Below are 20,444 nucleotides of genomic sequence, written 5' to 3'. Positions count from 1 at the left end.
AGGACGTGGTAAAGGCAGAGGCAGCCCCAGTAAAGGAGGCGGCACGCCTCCAGCAGAGCAGTGACGCTCAGTTCAGGGTCCCTTCTCACGCAACCCCAGTAGGGGGACGCATTTCCAACTTCACCCAGGCTTGGGAAGGGATCACATCAGACAGATGGGTGCTGTCAACAGTATCCACAGGGTACTGTATAGAACTACTGCAGTTTCCCCGGAACCATCCTCCACGACAAAGAGTCCTCTCTTTAGAACATCAAAAGATTCTCCTCGAGGAGATTGCCATTCTGCTAGCAAAGGACGCGATAGAACTCGTCCCGGGACAACAGGTAAACAAGGGTATTTACTCAACTTACTTCCTTGTGCCAAAAAAAGATTTGACAATGCGCCCAGTATTGGACTTGCGGCCTGCCAACAAGTATGTCAAGCCCCAAATTTTTCGTATGACTACGCTACAAGAGGTAATCGCCCTCCTAAAAAAGGGGATTACATGGCAACCTTGGATATGAAAGATGCCTATTTTCATATTTCCATGTTCCCAGCGCACAGAAGGTACTTGCGCTTCAAGGTGGACAGTCGGCACTACCAATTCAAGGTACTGCCCTTCGGGATAGCTTCGGCACCAAGGGTATTCACCAAGGTACTAGCGGTGGCGGCTGCACACCTACGCAGGGAGGCAATCCCGGTGTACCTGTATCTGGACGACTTGCTCATAACGGGGGAAACCCCAGTAATTTGCAGGACAAACATTCAAAGGACTATCGACCTCCTCCACGAATTAAGCTTCTCAATCAACGAGAAAAACTCAAGCCTGGTGCCAAGCACCTCCTAGGAGCAATCCTAGATACTCAAGAGGGGTTGACCTTTCCTTCAGAGGAAAGAATTCGGAATATACTACTGCAAATTCCGCAATATCAGTCCGGTCACCAAATAACGGTACGCAAAGCAATGCTTTTGCTGGGCATGATGGCGTCATGTATTTACCTGGTCCCCCACGCGCGCCTGCGCATGCGTCCCATGCAGGAATGGTTGGTGAAACAGTGGTCTCAGGCAAGTGGTCAGTGGGATGATCTAGTGGTCGTTTCGCCAACACTAGTACAAAGCCTTCACTGGTGGACAAGAGAGAATCTTGCACAGGGAAAACCCTTTTACGATCCCGAAGTACAGGCAGTGGTCACTACCGATGCATGTCTGACGGGGTGGGGAGCCCACCATCTCCACCACACAGCTCAGGGTCTCTGGTCTCCCTCAGTCGCCAAGAACCACATCAACCTGCTAGAGCTTCTGGCAGTATTCAGAGCGCTTCAAGCGTTCAAGCCCCACCTGCTAAACCTGTCAGTGCAAATCCGGACGGACAGCACAACAGCCATGTTCTACCTGAACAAGCAAGGAGGGACTCATTCGCCAAATCTGTCCAAGCTTGCCCATAAATCTGGATATGGGCACTTAGACGGAACATCTTCCTGTCATCACAACATGTTCCAGGGGAGCTCAATTCCCTAGCGGATGCTCTGAGCAGAGACTCCCTCCCAGAGGAACACGAATGGGTTCTACACAGAGAGGTCGTAGAAAATATCTTCTCTCCGTGGGGTTTCCCCACTATAGACTTATTCGCCACAAGCGAAAACAGACAATGCCCAGGATTTGCATCCAGGTTCCCCCAACCAGACTCCCAGGGGAACGCCCTGTGGATGAACTGGTCAGGGATGTTTGCGTACGCTTTTCAACCAACTCCTCATCAGGAAGGTGGTCAACAAGATGAACAGAGTTGATGACGCTCGTCCTAGTTGCTCCCATGTGGGCAAGACAACCGTGTTTCCCACACCTACGCAGGATGGCGGTGTGCGAGCCCAGCAAACTTCCAGCCTGGTACAATCTACTGTCCCAGCACCAAAGTCAAACAGTGCATCAGCAACCCAGCTCAATGAACCTGGCAGCATGGCGCCTGAGGTCATAGAGTTCGGACACCTCAAATTACCACAGAGGTGTATGGACATCCTAAAGGAGTCTAGGAAACCAAACACAAGGCACTGTTACTTTGGCACCAGATAACGAATCTCTTCCACTTGTCAGAGTAGACAAATCAACCCAGTTGATTGCACTCCTTCCACTATTGTTACATACATGCTCCACCTGCTAGATGCAGGATTGTTTTTTAACTCACTGAAAGTACACCTGGCAGCCCTGTTGGCATACACCACTTCCCATAACAAGGTCTCGTGGTGGAAAGTACCAGTAGTTAAAGCCTTCATGGAAGGAGTAAAGAGACTTCACCCTCCTATTTCAAACCCACCTCCAGGGTGGGACCTTAATGTGGTGCTATCTAAGCTCATGGGCCCCCCTTTCGAGCCCATGCATAAAAGCAGTCTCAAACACCTGACTTATAAAACGGCCTTCTTAGTAGCTATTACTTCTATAAGAAGGGTCAGTGAAATTCAGACTCTGTCAATGCAGGATCCCTTCTTTACTGTCCATAAAGACAAACTGGTTTTACGCACACACCCTAGGTTCTCACCTAAGTTTATATCTAAATTCCACGTAAACCAGTCCATCGAGCTTCCGGCTTTCTTCCAGGACCCTCAAAGCTCGGCTGAAGTGAAACTACACACCCTAGATGTGCGTAGGGCGGTCCTTTACTATGTAAATAAAACCAGACCGCTAAGGAAAACAGATCAACTGTTTGTCTCCGTTGCTACAGGCAGAGAGGGGGATCGTGTCATCTCGAAGTGGATTATTAACTGTATCCAGCTGTGTTACTCACTCTCTGAAAGAACACTGCCTTTCACGCCAAGAGCCTACTCTACTAGAGGCATTGGGGCCACTCTGGCTTTCATTGCAAATGTACCCCTTGACACCATTTGCAAAGCAGCTACTTGGAGCTCTATTCACACTTTTACTCAGCATTACTGCATTGACACCCATTCCAAGGCAGATACACAAGTGGGACAAGCGGTTCTAAGACACTTATTTGCTCATGACCCTTCTCACATCCCACCTCCTTCTTCAGGTACTGCTCGCTAATCTATGCACAGCATGTGATCTAAGCAGATTCCGCAAGCCTCAGAAGGGATACATTACTCACCGTAATCGTATTTCTGATGCTTGTATCTGCTTAGATTCACATGTGACCCACCCTTCCTCCCCTCTGAGAGAAGGCGCATGGTTGCTTGTAGTCTTACCTTTCTATCTATCTGCTTGGATTATCTGTACTCTGGCTACTCCTCATGCTACCTCATGTCAGAAAAAATACAATCTGAGGATCCTATACGCGTGAGGGATCTTGGGTACAGTGGACATCACACTAGGGATAGTATTACTGGCATGCCCTGTGTCGACGGCCATTTTCGAGTTTCGAAAAACAAACTGTAATACTCTGCAGCTTCCACTAGATGTCGGCCTATGCACAGCATGTGAATCTAAGCAGATACAAGTATCAGAAATACGATTACGCCACAGATTTCCTTTGTTTCAGCAGCACTTGAGTGTTTTGGCGCTTTTCCTCAGTGTTAATTAAGAATGAATATCTCTGGTTGGAAGTAGCTTGCTCCATAGGTCCTGGACTCTGGTGAGGGGACTCTCAAGATGTCCTGTCTCTGTAGGGTCCTTGGGATGCCCACAAAGATTTGCCCGGATTTGGATTTTGTAAGACGATTCACTTGTCAATGTTCACAGGACCCCTGGCATTGTGCTTCTGCAGCTCTGGTGAGGCACAGCAAGTCGAAGATTGCACCAAATGGAAGCTTGTCTTGAGGCTAGTTGGTCCCACCAGCCTAAGGGAGGAAGTCATCCTGTACAGGTCTTCCCAGTCGATATGAAAATGGGGATCTGCACAGCTTCAGGACTTCACTGGGCACTTTGCGGTCCAGGAGGGTGCTGCTGGCGTCTCATCACATCATCTTTGGATGTTCCTCTCCAGTGGTCGACTCTGCCTCTTGTCCCGAATACCTCGCTTTTTAGATGCGATTTCCCATTCATTCACAGCGTATGCTGTCAATCACACAGCAGGGTGTCTGTCCTTTCGGGACAGCCAGTCGGCCAATCGGGACTGGTTTCATTCAGGCACACCTAGAGACAAAGGACAGGGAAGTTTCTGGGCCCTCCCTCACTTCATACCTTTCCAGACACACTGGAGCCTGGGCAAGCTTCAGGGCTGAAGCCCGCCAAAGACGAAACACACAAAGGGTTCAAACCAGTTTCATCTAACAGAGTAAAAGCCCAGAAGAAACTAACAAACAGAAAATGGCAAAAAAAGAAGACAAGGGGCATATTGAGAAAATGGACACCCATGGGTGCTCTATTGCAGCTAAGGGTTCAGCCTGCGGTAAAGATGCACACTGGTAGTAAAATTAAACCACTGGCGCCAGGCATTTAAAATAAGTTAGTGTAACAAACATTTTTCATGAGAAGTGGGATAGGAATTACTAAGTAACCTCCTAGCACTCCACATAGGGTGGTGTGTGCTGGTCCCAGAAAGAGAAAAGTAATTAATATAGGGATCGTCTTGCTATTCTTGGGAATGGTAGTTCACCCAAGAAAATGTATCTTAACATTCAGAAAAGTCCAAGGGACCTTTCAGTGGCACTGCACTAAGGTGCTTTGTGTCACTATGCAAAAAGCAGATGCCTATGGAGTTTGTCAGACTCCATAAAACAGTCAATCACAAAAATCCCAGTCAGGAAAAACACATGAGGGAGAAAAAGGTCCCACTCACTCGGGAGGAAAAATCACAAGCCATAAGTCCAGCAAAAGAGCTGGGCGTCTCTAAGGTTGCAGGGAGTTAGCACAGAAATGAAAATGCTCCCTAACACTTGTCACTAGGGGGAACCACAGCCTCTTCACCGAATATATCATCAAGCGGGTGCCATCCCCTTACCTCTCTGAACTATGTTGCGCAATTTGTGGGTAACACTTTGGTCTGGGAGTACCTTAAAGTTAAATTCAATTCTGTTAAAACCTTGGAGATGATGGGGGCCTGGTCGAACATTTCTAGACCTATGCGCACGTGCCGCCTCTGTGGCTCTGTTTCTTTTGATACTGCCAAACATGTGCTGGTCCATTGTGTGACTCTGGACATGCTAAGATTTTCAGCCCGGATAGCAGCAGATCTGGAGTCATCCCTTTGGGATTTATACGTGGGGATGGGAATCATGAACCCTGCGTGGTCTTCTACACTATTTTTTGGGAAAAGGTTGCATGCATGCTGGAGTACTTCCTTACTACAGTTAGTTATGAACTTGTTTACTCGTGATACCATTTAATTGGACCACCTTTTAAATTGATTGTTTTTAAAATAAACTGTTGGTTTTCTCTGCTCTTATGTGTTAAGAAGCTGTTTTTTGCTGCTGTATAACACTGAACAATAATAAGAAAAGGAAAAAAAAAAGAAAAAACACTACCACCAGCAGCCTGAGCTGAACACCCTGCCTTAATGAGGGGACTTGGGAATGGTAGTTGGTAAAAAGGTAACTCTTTCCTGGCAGCCATTTGGTCTACTAGAACAGCACATTTTAAAATAAATTTGAGTGCTGAGAGAATTTTAAAAAGAACCTCACCTGCAGAAAAAGAAAATAAAGGTGTAAGAGACGTTCGCAAAAAGACTGGAGGGGGATGAGGTGGGTACACAGTGAGTTTAAAAACAGCAAAACAAGAAACCTTTTTTTCTGATTTTTACCCTAGTTCTATAGATTGCCAGTACAGTTGTTCGCTTTCTTTGTGTTTCTGACTTTTTGGGTAAGTGGGGTCTTTTTACAAGATATCCAAAAACCGCAACTCATTTCTTTTCACCGCACTGGTCGGTTGCTTTGGCAGTCAGTAAAGAGGGCCCTATGCCCATTCAGCTTGTTGGGTAGTACTGTTATTTCCTATGGCTACCAGTGCAGTCAATCCTATTTTCCATTATTTTTACTCAGATACTCAGAGTGGTGTTTCTCACACAGAAATGTGTGCAAGCCAGTGGCAGTGTAACCGCAAAAATGTCTACCTCGTTGTTTTAATACCCGTCTTTCTGAACTACTGAACCATTGGCTTTGTTGGTAGTCTTCCTCACAATCTGAGGCTGGAATGGCAAATATGGGCATCAACTTTTGTGGGTTCTGTGCAGAGCTCAGAAAGGGTAGCCAAATTAATTGTAAGCAGTTTGAGGTGTGTTTAAGGGACTGCCAGATGTCTTAACCGCCCCCTGAGCCCTCTGCAATGATGTCACAAATTGCATTTGATTAGCCTTTCACGATTAGATGGTTGCCAAAACCTTTAATGGGTTTGTCTGGTGAGGAGAAGGCCCAGCAATAAAACACAGCTCTACTGTTGTGTATTCGCAGTGGATCTGGGGCATTCCTCAGCTGACCACTGGATCCTTAATCCAAAGAAACTGAAAGGACCAAGAAGGATGCTGGTGAATTTGCCAGAAGCCTTCACTGCTGCACCCTTAGCTCGTAAGGCGACGCTCTGCCTCTTCTCTTGACCAAGGGGATGCTGCTGTGGTGATTCCCTCTTGGACTGGCAGAAAAGGCTGTACGCCATCCTTGACTGCATCCTGGAGCTCCCCCGAATCTCTACACTGAGTGCTGCCCATCTCGAGGGGACTCCTTCTGTTAATGGACACTGATTTGGCCTTCATTTCTACTTCTCCTTTTAAACTCTCCTTGTTAGGAAAGAGCACCATTTCTATTTGCTTGTTTTGAACCCGGTACTGATTTTTTGGAGGTAAGTAAAGCCTTCTGCTTTACTTCCCTTTCCCTTTTGCTCATTTGTATGGGGAAACTGATCAGCCCCTAAACCAACCGTACTGAGAGACTCTTTATGAATTTTTCGTATTATTACAATTGCACATATCATCTTAGAGGAAGCACTTTGTATCCATATAACTTTTTATATAATGGCAGTTTGGTTACTTTTGCAATGTGCTTAAGACAAGCTAGTAGCAGCAGTGATAGTTTTACCGTCTTTCAACCATTCTACTCCTACATATTTTAATTTACTGCGTATAGCTACTAAAGGTGGCTAGCACCCTAAGCTGGCCATATCGTCGTTATGCCTTCTTCCTGCTTTCTCAGGTCAGGAAATGCCTTGCATGGAATGCCCTATCCCAGGGAAGCTGTGGCTTTCGCTGGCTATGGGGGGGGGGGGGGAGTGGTGTGTGTGTGTGTCAGCGTGTGTGTGTGTGTGTGTGTGTCAGCGTGTGTCAGCACAGGCCCAATCCACATCCCTTGTGCTTTAATGTCTGTTGATAGGCAGGTGTTGGGGCTAGTGGCTACCCATGATTGGATAGCCACTGCTTGTTTTGTGCAGATCCTTACCATTGGTGCGCTTGGCTCCCAGCCCAAATCTTGGATAAAAGGAATGCTCCTACAGCGATTCAACAGCTCATCGTTGGAGACAAGACCTCTATGAAGAATTGCATCCCACTGATGGCTGGAGGACAACTCCTGAAGCTGACCATCATCTACTCTAGTGCTATCCCGGTGAATCCTCTGTCCTGATTTCAAGAAGGCCCTCGTCGGTGCTTCTGCCCCTGGACCGGTCGGAACAACCAGTCTTGACCCCTGCTCGAGGATTCATGCCTTCTGAGTCTTTGGAAGTGTCCCTGGACCAACCAGTGGACTGACCAGCTCTCTTCTGGGCTACCTCACTGCAGTCTTTGCCATTCTGAGTGCATCCTTGGAACTTGGAATATCTTCAACCTGTTTAACAAGATGCCTGCTCCTGCATTTGCCTTCTTCCATGAACAGACGTTGTGCTGGGTCTGCTCCTGTGTTCGTCCGTTAAAGATGGCCTGTTTTGCTGCTTGACTTTAGTGACTCCCGTTGCAACACTCGTTTGATCCCTGGAGGTGTCCTGAAGTGGTCTGCCCAGCAGAAGTCTTCATCTTTACTCATTTGTGCGTTCTACTAGAAGCTGCCTGGAACAGGTTTCTAAGCACGCACAGCGACCGAATGAAACTAAATCCTGCGTCTGAAAGTGACCTCTGCACCCGCAAACCCGGTCCTTCCTTGATGTGACCATGCACATAAGATTGTGTCCCCAAAGGAAACATCAGAAATCGGTCTGGGGAGTATGTTTACATACCTGTTTCTGTCCCACCTAATTCTCTCAGGGTTACAAGGGCGTAACGCCCTGTCAATAAATCTCGGTTTCATGACTTTAGTCGGTGGAGGCATGGTCAAAGACCCATCTCCTAGGACTCTCCTAAGGACTGGGATGAAGTGAGTTTACTTTCCTGAACTTACGTTTTGACTCTTAATAATCATAGTCACTAGCCTCGCCATACTCTTAACAAACATATTTTGGAGGGTCAGAAGGAGAGAGTCTGGGCTCATCCATTATGTACTGGATTATATTTAAATAATATAAAAAATGCCTCACTTTCCCTAAGCTGTGGGTTTCCCTGCCTAACACAACTGGGGTGCTCGTCCGTCAGTTGTGAAGTCCAAAAGTACTAATCTGTCCTCTGTCCAAATCTTAGCTACTCTGACCCTACAACTAATACCAAAAGAACCTCATTTCAGGAGAATTACTCCCTTCTCCTGGTGCTGCTGTCTCAGCAAGCTTCCTTCAATATAAATCTTAAGACAGTTTTTGGCTATCCTTTGCATCAGTTTGTTCAGTTTACTTGAGGGTTTCCAATTCTCTTGGCCTCTCTTCTCTTGACCCTTCAAAGTCCTCTTTAAAACGTTCCTTTTCCTTGAAGTTCTTTCCCTCGGGCCCTCTCACATACACTTGAAAGTCTCTCTTTATCTGACATCCAACTTGTATGTTGAATATTATGAACAATCATATTCTTCTCAGAATCATCAACCCTCTTATCACTTGGTTTTTCACTGGGACAATTATGATGAACCCAGTGATCATTTTCTATCTTTTTATTACTCTGTCTCTAACTGTGAAGAGTAGGATGAACAGAGTAATTGCTCACTCTTCTGGTTTTGTTGCGTCTCATTGGACAAGTATGATTGACTCAGTGATGGCTCTCACTGTTCTGGTCACTTTGCCTCTTACTGGGGTGAATAGGATTGACCTACTGATGTTTCTCACCCGTTGCATTACTTTGGGTCTTACTGGGATGAATTTGTTTTACCCAGTAATGTCTCTCGCTCTTCTGCGTCGAACTGGGATGAGTATGATTGACGTTGTTTCTCACTCTTCTGGTTACTTTGGGTCTTACTGGGGTGAATATGGGTGACCCAGTAACATCGCTCGCTGTTCTGGTTACTCTCCTTCTCACTGGGACGAGTATGAGCTTAGTCTTCCTTACACACTTTACCCTTTCCGGGTCTCCCGCTCTTCACGTTACGTCCGTGGTGTTGGGACTGCATCACTGGGTCGGTAGTTCGCCTCTTGGAGTCTTCTCTGTATGTCAGGATGGCAACCTCTATTGTCCCTTCTTCGCTCTCTGACATCCTCTGTGTTGTTGCTTCATGCGCTACTTCACAGTCGGGGAAAATGTATCCCTGTATCGTCTCCTCTCTCATCAGGTCTGGATATCTCTTTCCAGAGACCTGTAGTTGTTTGGTCGGCTGTCCAGAGCATCCTGGTGTGACTTGGGCACTGTTGCATCCGGTTTTCCTCCCTGCGCAAGAAACCGCACCTTATCCGCTTCTCCTCTGGCTTTGCTGCCATGGCAGCTTTGAACTTCCCGGGTTTCTCTCTAATTGGCATCTCCACCTCCAGTACTTATGATGCTGCGCCGGGGCTTCCCCTGCATAACTTTATAGTCCATCTTTCGTGTCTGACTAATATTCATTATTGTACTATTGTGTTTCTTCGTCACAGTACCAATTATTGGTCTATTAGTTTTCTTCGCCATAGTACCAGACTGGTGGTACTTCTCAGGGGAAGTATCACAGTGGAAAATATATAGTGATTCATCTTGTATGTTTCCATTAGGTTTCACTAACGTGAGTTGGTGATATATTTGGGCAAGGATTTCCTCATCGGCACAAGAGTCCTTGTCCTCATGGGGGAGTCTTTCCCAGTGAGGTCACGCTTCCTCTAACCCTAGGGAGGGTATTGTGTAGCAGGCTCACCTTCCTAGCTTCACAAGATGAGGCTCCCCCCTCGTGAGAAGTGACCAATACTGTAATTCGTCACAATACCTATGAAGTATGAGGAAAGAATGAGAGAGTGAGGAACAAATTACTTACATGTAACGATTGTTCTCCAGCATGGGTCTGGCATGGATTCACATGCTCATGAATATTCCCTGTCGTCAGGCCGGGAATCCTCAGTAAAAGAAAAAACAGTTTCACTTTCACTTACAAACTGTATGTCTCCTCTTAACCAATCACTGAGCTCTGGGTCATACCTCCCCCAGCCAATGACTGCCCTCTCCCTAAGCCCCTCCTCTGGAAGCCATCTTGTGATTTTTACTGCACGTTCAAGTGTTGTGACTCCTCGAGTTTTGCTCCATAAGCTATTATACGTTTTTCGCGCTTGTTTGAGAAAAAGTCCTCTTATTGTCAAACAGAGCCCTTTTACTCTTTTTCTGCATCGGCCGACAAGTGGGGATCCATTTGTCAGTGAATTTCGTGCCTCTCAAGGGCAAGGATCGTCAAGTGTTCGTCGAAGGTTCCAGATGGCCATCAGGCCTACTCTGCACTCCGGACCATGTCGGAAGAGAAGAAAGAGGGAAGCTCCCTTTCAAGCTCTGTTCCAGCTGTGGACTGCAGAACGTGTTTGTAGAGGACAAACCCCTTCAGTGCCTCTACTGTCTCCACCCGGACGACCAAGAAAGAGATTGCGAGATCTGCCTCGGGTTCAGCAAAAGAACCATGAAAGATCGTCACAGTAGACTGGTGGCGTGGCTCAGTGCCAAGGCCTCTGCCCTGTACCCCAAGCAGGGACATGCCTCATCCAGGACTGGCGGGTCCGAGGCGAGGCGCGGCGAGGCGCAGGCTTCTAAGTCCTTTGAGGGCGCTCCAGCCGTGGGGGCCCAAGACGAGGCCAAGCACTGCAAGTCTGTCTCAGTTGGGGTCACCGTGCAAGCAGGTCACGCAATGGCCAGGGCGTGTTCATCCTCACCATCTGCCTCCGTCTCCAGCCATCGATCCAGTACTTCCTAAAAGAGGAAATTGGCCATTCTGGCTATGCTGCGGGAGAAGCTAGAGAAGCCTAAGGTGCAAGAAAAGGCAATAAACTTGACAAAAAAGGCCCAGGCGGTGCAAGAGATATCGTCCTTGATGATTGAGTTGGTATTGGCTGCCCTCTCGAAGGCCAAAGAGGCTGACCCGGTCATGGTAGCCCTGGCTGCGCCCAGAGAGTCTGTGCGCCCAAGGCGGGAGGCCTCCACCAGGCCACACTGGAAAGAGGATGCTGGAGTTAAGCCTGAATCCTAGATGTCCTTAGGTCGAGTCATACTTGCGGGACGACGCCGGCGGAGGCGTGAATGGAGATGACAACGGAAACGTTGGCAGCGTGGGGCCTAGTATGCCCCTGACCCCAGCAGCCCTGGATCAACCTCTGGCGAAAAGGCAGCAGCGTCACACAGCACATCCCGATCAACCTTTGCACCCAACTCCTTCCCCCGAGGAACCAGTACATGGCAACGGACACAGCGACAACGGCGGACAATGATATCGTCACAGTGGATGGCTCGCCGCAGCTGAGGGCTTCCCCTCCCGACGAGGTGGAGTTGTTTAATGCCATGATCGCCAGAGTGTTCAAACTCTTCCAGCTGACACCTGAAGACACGAAAAATGAAGGTTTCCTCTACCAGAGGCAAGTGGTATAGGATGGAGAGAAAAAAAAAAAAAAAAACAGGTGCCGGAGTCCACACCCAGATGCCTACGGTCGCAACTGTCGCCGGACTCGGTGGTATCGGCGGCGGCGGCGAGGAAGAGATCATCTAACCCCTCGTCATTGTCCTCCGTCCTACCGGATAGTGAAGGAAAGAAGTTGGACGCCATGGGGAGAAGGATCATCTACTCCGTGCCATCGACAGTCAAGGGGGCCAACGTGCTGGTTCTGGACTTCCTACCCGACGACAAACGGGCAGAGGTGATCTAACTCTTCCAGAAAGGGGAGGTGGCATCAGACCATGCCATTACGGTGGCCCTGGACATTGTGGACACAGGTTTCAGGAAAATGGGGAACGGCGTCTGTCTCCGGCGTCGAGGCTGGCTGAAGGCCACCAACTTCCGCCAGGAAGTCCAGACGAGAGTACTGGATATGCCCTTCAACTGGGACAACCTTTTCGGGAAGACTGTCAACAAGTCTTTGCAGGCCATCAAGACTGACACGGAGACGGCTCGTGCCCTGGGCACTCTTCAGCAACACTGCCCTTCCTTTCGCGCCGCCGGCGGAAAGTCCAGCAGATGGGCGAAGGGTTTCGTGGAGGTTCCTCGACGTATCAACCCTCCTGGTCCACGACCTAGGATGCCTACAGAGACCGTACCAAGGCTTTCGGTGGAGGTGGCCAGCGCTGTCGCCGCTCATAACCCGGGAGGACGCAGGCACCGAAGCAGGACTGAGCCGGCCAAGACGTTGGGCCCCCACCCATGCACCCCGAGGGCGGCCCGGCTAGCCAGTTTCGTAAACAAGTTTAAGAAGATCTCCACTGACAGGTGGGTGCTGGATGCTCTCGCCCACGGGCATACCCAGGAGTTTCAGCAAAAATGTCTGTGGATCCCTCTGGTGGCCTGGCAGGAACAGCACATCCCTCAGCTCATGCAGGAGGCACGGGTCATGCTACGAAAAGGGGTGATAGAGCTGGTTCCAAGACGACTCAAGAGCTCTGTAGTCTACGCCAGATACTTCTTAGTAAAGAAAAATACCAGTGGCTGGAGACCGATTCTAGACCTGCAGCGTCTCAACAAATACCTGAAGTCCAAAAAATTCAGGATGGTCACGTTGCAGCATGTGCTCGGCCAACTGGAGGAATGAGACTCCTTGACGTTGCTGGATCTAGAGGATGCATACTTCCACATCCCCATACCGGAAGGTCCTGCGCTTCCTAGTGCAAGGAAGACACTACCAATTCGTGGCCCTCCCCTTCGGCCTGAAGTCGGCGCTCAGGGTGTTTACGAAGTGCCTGGCACCATTGATGGCCCGTCTATGTCTACAGAGTGTACACGTACCTCAACGACTGTCCAAGTCAAGGGAAGGGACAGTCTGGCACACAGAAGGGACCGTCCAGCTGTTGACGGATCTGGGATTCTCTGTGGATTATCCAAAGTGCTGTTTTATTCCATCGCAGAACGCACTGTTCCTGGGAGCCAAGCTCAACACAGTCTCCTGCCTGTCGCTGATGACCGCCACGGGGCGGACCAATAAGTCGCTACTTGGCATGTCTTCATGTATCTACCTCTTCAGGCTACGAATGCAACCTCTTCGGGAGTTCCTGGACGCCTGCTGGATGCAAGTTTCCGGAAGCTTTGCAGACGAGATCCCTCTCGACGAGGAGTTCCGTCAAGCGATAAGGTGGTGGGGCGTCCACTCAAACGTCGCCCAAGGCACAGGGTCTCAGAACCCCCATACCAAGAGACGTTCACCACAGACCAGAGGCCCCCACTGGAGGGCAGGGGTGCCCACACCGGACGTCTGCACACCAGAGGCATGTGGCTGCCAAAAGAGAAGGAACTCCACATCAATATCCTGGAGCTGCAGGCGGTGCTCTGGACCCTCAAGTCATTCCTTCTGTCCCTGAAGGGCAAAGTGGTGAGGATCTTCACGGACAACACCACCATAATGGTCTATATCAGCAAGCAGGGGGCCACCCGATCTCCAGCGCTCTCCAGAGGGCCACAGGACTTATGGTGCTGGCCCATCAACCAGGAGATGTTCCTCATCCCCTTTTATCTGGTGGGAGTAAAAAACAAGAAGGCCTGTTCCTATACGTGTTCCCTGTGCTGCCACTCCTGCTGTGAGTCATCAATCAACTCAAACAGTGCCGATGCAAGATGATACTAGTCACCCCGGCATGGTCGAGGCAGATTTAGTACCTCGACCTTCTCAGCCTGTCAGCGTTGCCTCCGGTCAAGCTGCCAGTGGTCGCGAATCTGCTCACCAGAGAAGCAGATGCAATCCTGCATCACGACCCAGGATTACTGAACCTGAGGGCTTGACTCCGGCAGCCCTAGAGTTCGGAGGATACGAGTTGTCAGCGGACTGCAGGGAGGTCCTTGCCAAGGCTAGAGCATCATTGACTCTTAAGTGCTAAGGGCACAAGTGGAAACGTTTGGCTGCGTGGTGCCGGTCGCAGAAGATCAACAGTATCTCCCGCTACACCAGATCTTCAAGACAATCTTCTCTTTGGTCCCACCGTCTCGTCAAGGAGTTCCTCAAAGGACTGTTTCTCTCTTTCCCGCCGGTGAAGGCTCCTGCCCCGGCGTGGAAACTCCACATGGTGTTGACGAGGCGCCATGGGCTCCCCCTTCGAGCCTATGCATCAGGTGCCTCTCAAGTTCCTCTTATGGAAAACGGCTTTCCTCGTGGCCATCACCTCTGCCAGGAGGGTGGGTGAGATCCAGGTCCTATCTTGCAAACAGCCTTATCTGACTTTTCACGACACAAGGGTGGAGCTGCGGACACACCCCTCCTTCATGCCAAAGGTTCCTTCGGAATTCCACCTCAACAAGCCTTTGGTGTTGCCTGTGTTTTTTCCAAAACCTTCGTCACCGGCTGAAAGGACTTTGCACTTGCTGGATGTGGCTCATGCTCTGAAGTTCTACGTGGCACGCACAAAGAGTTTCCGGAAGACGTCTCAACTGTTCGTGAACTTGGGTCCTGTGAACAATGGGAAAGCCTTGTCCTCCAAGGCTTCCATCTCCAGGTGGCTCTCCGGCTGCATCACACACTATCATCGTTTGGCAAACCGACCGCTGCCCGGCTGTCCGAGAGCCCATTCCACCACAGCGATCGCTGCAACAACGGTGTTCTGTCTTGTGTGCTCCTGTTGGACATCTGCTGGGCTACTAAGTTGGAGGTCCACGCACACCTTCACAAGATTCTACTTCGCTGACAGGGTTCCAGAGATTAGTGAGTCCCGGGTCGGCCAAGCTGTGCTATGCAACCTGTTCGCTTGAAGGTGAGCCTGTTCCAGAGGTAAGAGTAATTGCTTCTGTTGCCGCCTCCCATGGTTGTCCAATGTTGTACTGCTATGTATTCTTCATGAGCATGTGAATCCATGGAAGACCCCATGCTGGAGAAGGAACAAGTTACTTACCTGTAACTATTGTTCTCCAGCATGGGTCTGGCATGGATTCAAATGCAAACCCTCCCGCCATCTTCTCTGCGGCTCTTCTTGGTCATACTGCCACTTAACATGCTTACCAAATCTGAAGATGGCTGCCAGAGGAGGGGCTGAGGGAGAGGGCAGTCATTGGCTGGGGGCAGTATAACCCCGAGCTCAGTGATTGGTTTAGAGGAGAAATACAGTTTGTAAGTAAAAGTGAAACTATTTTTTCTTTTACAGCGGATGCCCGGCCTGACGACGGAATATTCATGAGCATGTGAATCCATGCCAGACTCATGCTGGAGAACAATAGTTACAGGTAAGTAACATGTTCCTTTGGAACTGTTGACATTGGGGAACAAGGCCCCAAACCATCTTGGGGTGGAATTTGTAAGATCTAGGAAAACTGTTCTGTGATTATCTTGAAGTGTTCTTTATATTTCTAATGCATCTGAGTACTTTACCTGTGTTCCACTGATCATTGAATCAAATGCTATTCTATTTCTCCTACGTGTGAATATATGTATCTGTTTTAAAGTGTTGGTGTGACAATATTTGACTAGAGGTTTTACCTGCATAGTCTGTCATTTAAAGGCCCAATAATCTCAAGTTTATTTGTATGCTTGACCAGTCTAAGTAGAATTATTGGTATTGCTGTTTGTGGACTCATTGTAGCCCTATGCCACTCACACCCCTTCTTAGGCTAAGCCGTGCCACTCTGCTACCTTAGCCTGATTGACTCTGGCTAAACTCTTTGTCGATCCTGTTAACTATAATCTCAGGAGGATAGCTCAGGGGCAACGCGCTCGTCTTGAAAGCAAGATGACGTGGAGCACCACAGGTTCGATCACCGGGTCTGCGCTTAGACACCTCTGGGTATTAAGCGCGTTATAGATAACCCATTACAATTACATTACAATAATAGGGTGGCCTCCCATAATCCTCCCCCCTGGGATGATTTTGGAAATCCATTTTAACAGGAGTCATCTGAGACGCATCCCTAAGTACATCTGTCTTCTGGTGCAACTTCAGCCAAGAATGACCCTCTTTCACTCCCATGAAAGCCAAAGGACTCCTTCTATGCACCCGTTCCCATCCATACCATGTAACACGCTGTGTACTCACATCCATTTGCAGCACTAAAGGCTGTGAGGATTAGTGCACACCCAGTCTATCAGTATCTATGCCTAACGGCAAAGATCCTTTTTTTGACAGGGGTGTTAAGATGGGGATTGTCTCATACAGTGCTTCATTCTTTGATTCTATGCCTTGTGATGTGTGAGCTGCTGGTGTTTGGAGTAGTTGACAGATTCCCATTTATGGTTTGGGTGATGGCGTCTCATGTTGTTTCAGGCTGCAGATATATCAGGAGCTTCGAGATGAGTTGGCGAAAGTAAAAACCTTGGATGGAATTGTTGACGTGGACCGGAAGCTAAAACAGAGATGTCAGGTACATACCAAATAAATCTAGGGCCATTTATCATTGGACCAGTAATATTCGAGATGGTGATGTATTCCCTGTGGCTCTTCATTCACCACCTTGCAACTCCTTATTTGTATCTCTGCAGCTCCCCTACCACCTCAAAACCTTCCATGCACCACCCACTTTTACCTCCTTGCTGTTCCCAACTCCCATTATAGCATCCTCATAATAGCCTTAAACATACTGCATTTCCACCATGAAACTGGCTTTCACCATTTCAGTTCATCTCCCCCTCTAGTACTTTTCCTGTTTAGTTCCCTTCACCTCTAGCCCCCTCCAGCTCCTATTCTCTCCTCTATTACCCCTCCAGCATCCCTATAGCTCCTCTCCACCTTACCCACGTTGCAGCTTGCCAGCCAGCTCCCCAAAGCAGTCCACTCCCTCTCTACCAGCTTTCCTTTTGCCCTTCACCTACTCCTTTATCCCCCATGCCACTATTTTCCTATCTTCCCAACCCCTCCCCTATTAAATATCCCCCTTACCACTCCCCTTCTGCATCCCTTAGCCTCGCCTTCTGCCTGCTGGCCTGTCTTCTTCTATTGTCCAGCACCCTGACGGTGCGCCTTGTACCACCCCTGCTCCTGCCTTTCTGATTGCCTGTATTTTACTCACCTGTTTAGTTTTCATTTAGCCCTTATATGCATTACTGAGCTCCAGTGCCATTCTGGGACCAGTGACCTGTCATACAGGATTTATAGCATTCAGGAAGGCAAGAGGGGAATGATTATAATACCAGCCTTCAACCAATGGAGCCCATACTTTATCGGGTATGTACCTGATAAAGGCTTCCTGGTTTCTGTTTTTACTGCATCGTCAAGCTGTCAATCATGCCTTGCAGGCCTATCAATGGCTAGTGCAAACTAGCAGGGTGGAGAGAACAAACTTAAGGAATATATTTTCTTTTGAAGGAGTTCAGTGTCTGCAGAGATGTGGCTCAAACCAACAGCAATAAATGGATCAACCAATGCCTTTAATAGTGAAATTGTAGCCTCGTTTGATGTACAAGAATCCATCTCCGCTAGAGTCGCTATTATCACATCCATCGCTAATAAATATGTAGAAAAATAACAGATGCAAATTATAGTTATACAGAGCAAACATAAATGTGGAAATACAAATAAATATGGATAAATACAGATGTCGATGTGTCAAAAGTTAATACCATATACTGGGAGCCTTAATAATGATGCTTATTTTTATTTATGTATTTGCATTTATTTCAGTGCACAAAACCCACGGGTATCTAGGCGCTAGTTTCATTGAGGGAAATTGAGAAGAGGTGGGGGGGGGGGAAGAGTCTTAGACTGAGAACAGTTAGTTGAACAGCCAGGTCTTTAGGTTTCTACGGAAGGTCCAGTGGGCCTGTTCTTCTCTGAGTAGGAGGGAGATTGTTCCAGAGTTTAGCGGCCACGACCGGGAAACTCTTACCTCCCACCGAGAGGTGATTGAAGTTGGGGATCTTCAGGAGGTGGGCAGTCATAATTTCGAAAAAAAATGTCGACAGACAAAAATGTCGGAAAAAAAAATGTCGACTTTCGTTTTTTTAATTATATATTTATTTTAGGGGTTCGGGAGTGTAAAAAAAAGGGAAAAATTAAAAAAAAAATTAAAGGGGGGTTGGGGGGGAACCCCCATTTAAAAAAAAAAATGCATTGAAAAAAAAGTCGACATTTTTTTTTTCGACTTTTTCTTTTCGAAATTTTGACTTTCGACATTTTTGTTGTCGAAATTATCACTATAAACCCTTCAGGAGATGTGAGTTTGAGGATCTGAGATGTCGGGCTGGTAAGTATTTTTCCACGCAGCGTGAGAGGCTGGACGGGGCAGTATTAAAGAGACAACGATGGACCATGGACAGTGTTTTGAACGTAATCCTTACGGAATGGGCAGCCAGTGTGCCTCTCGCCTGGCTTTCGATATGTGATCAGATTTGGAGAGACCAGTGGCCACTCGGAGAGCATTGTTCTGAATCGTCTGGAGTTTGTAAAGGTTGCTTTCAGAAGTGCCAGTCTACAGGGCATTTGCTCCTGTGATAGCTCTTGCAATGGAAAGGCAGTTGGGAGTGGAGAGGAATGGCATGCTGGCATGAAGCAATTTGGCAGTGTAAACTGCAGATGAGGCGATTGAGTTCACATGGCACAAGAGGTTGAGGTTGGTGTCTAGGTAAACGCCAAAGGTTTTGACAGTGGCAGAGGTGGGGATTTGGTTACCGTCGAAGATAAATTCTTTGTATGCTGGGTCGATGTTGCGCAGTGTGGAGTGGGAGCCAACAATGAGGATTTCTGTCGTCGTTGAGGCAGAATAGGCGGGAAGCCATCCAATTTTGTATGACTTCATATACAGAGTTTATGGTAGCTGATTCTTGGGGGTAGGAGCCGGTAAGGGGGATAAGGAGCTCTGTGTCGTCAGTTTAGTTTGTGTAAGATATGCAGAGTCTGTCAAGGTGGTCGAAGAGGGGTTTCATATAAATCTTGTACAGGGTAGGGCAAAATCAGGAGCCTTGTGGAACACTGCATGTGACAGTGATAGGTTCTGCGGAGAAGTCGTCGATGAAGACTCGTGAGGATCTGTCGGCTAGGACAGAGCTAATCCAATTGGTGGCTGATGAAGGGAAATTAGCTGTCTCGGTGAGTTGAGGGCAGAGGATATGGTGGTCAACCAGATCGAATGCTGCGGATAGGTCCAGCATCATCAGGAGGGGGACGGGTTTGCCCGTGTTCTTAATGGTGTTGATTTGTATTTTCAAATCAAGTAGGGCAGTTTCGGTTCCGCGTTTGGGGCGGAAGCCTGATTGGCGAATGCCCAGGATATTGTTCTCCTCGAGGTATTGTTGAACTTGGATGTATGCAACACGATCCAGTATCTTCAGGAGGTAGGGTACCGTAGTAATAGGGTGAAAGTTTGTGGGGATGGAAGGGTCGAGGGAGGGTTTTTTTTGAGCAGTGGTAGGACCCATGCTTCCTTCAGAGATATTGGCACCGAATTGGTGGAGAAGGAGGCATTGATGATAGCTGTGAAAAGGGGAGTAAATGATTCGGCACAGTCTTTGATGACTGGAGCTGGGCAAGTGCCACATTTGCAGCGCAATGGTTCGAGATTTTTGATCTTGGAGACGTCCATGACTGAGTCTGGGTGGAATTTGAAAAAGGGTGCAGGTGTGGCTCGGTAAGGGTCTGGGTGCTGTGGGCAAAGGTGGTTTGGTTAGACTGGAAAGTTGTTTGGAAAAGGTTTTTTCTTTGAGGGAGTTGACTTTTCCAGTGAGGGCGTTTTGGGTTTTGTCGCACCAAGCGCTGTCTACTGTCCGGTCTGGCTGGGGAGGACAGGGGGCCTCTAGCTCCCGGAGTATTGTAAAACGGTTAAATAGTGTTGCTGGGTCTGTCACTAAGGAAGGAGGGAGCATAAGGGTAGCAAGTAACATGGCGAGGTTGGTGGGGTTTAGGCTTTTTATGCACCGGACCATACCTTCAGGTTTGGCAAGGCGAACTGGTCTAGGTCGATCTGAGTGTGGCATTTTGAAAGCAATGGTATTGTGGTAGGACCATGGGCAATTGGAGGTGACAGGGGTGGAAATGTTGCAGTTGAGGTCGCTGGTCCAGTCTAGGGTGCGGCCTTGATCGTGGGTGGGCTCGAGGGAGCGCTGCGTCAAGCCAGCATGGTTAAGTGCCGTGGCTACGCTGGAGGTTGTTGCGTCGGCTGGGTCATTAAGGCCCATGTTGAGGTCCCCAAGGATTACAACTTTTGAGTTGGGCTTGATGGATGCGAAGATGCTTTGCAGTAAATTCTCCTTGATGGCAGGGCTAG

General features: G+C 48.5%; 1 protein-coding gene across 3 annotated transcripts in view; it reads left to right on the top strand.

The window, feature by feature from the left end:
- The window catches only part of DUS1L (dihydrouridine synthase 1 like), a 249,797-nt gene that overhangs the window by 170,059 nt on the left and 59,294 nt on the right, over positions 1 to 20,444 (top strand). For all 3 annotated transcript variants that reach the window (XM_069655325.1, XM_069655324.1, XM_069655326.1), the window contains one exon: positions 16,514 to 16,610. In XM_069655325.1, coding sequence (XP_069511426.1) covers positions 16,514 to 16,610 — 97 coding nt within the window. The remainder of the gene's footprint in view (positions 1 to 16,513; positions 16,611 to 20,444) is intronic.

Source organism: Ambystoma mexicanum, chromosome 3q (assembly GCF_040938575.1).
Source record: "Ambystoma mexicanum isolate Mex_15411 chromosome 3q, UKY_AmexF1_1, whole genome shotgun sequence".
In the NCBI taxonomy this organism is placed as follows: domain Eukaryota; kingdom Metazoa; phylum Chordata; class Amphibia; order Caudata; family Ambystomatidae; genus Ambystoma; species Ambystoma mexicanum.
The sequence above is the reverse complement of the archived record's forward strand: the minus strand, read 5'-3'. Positions and strand labels throughout refer to the sequence as shown.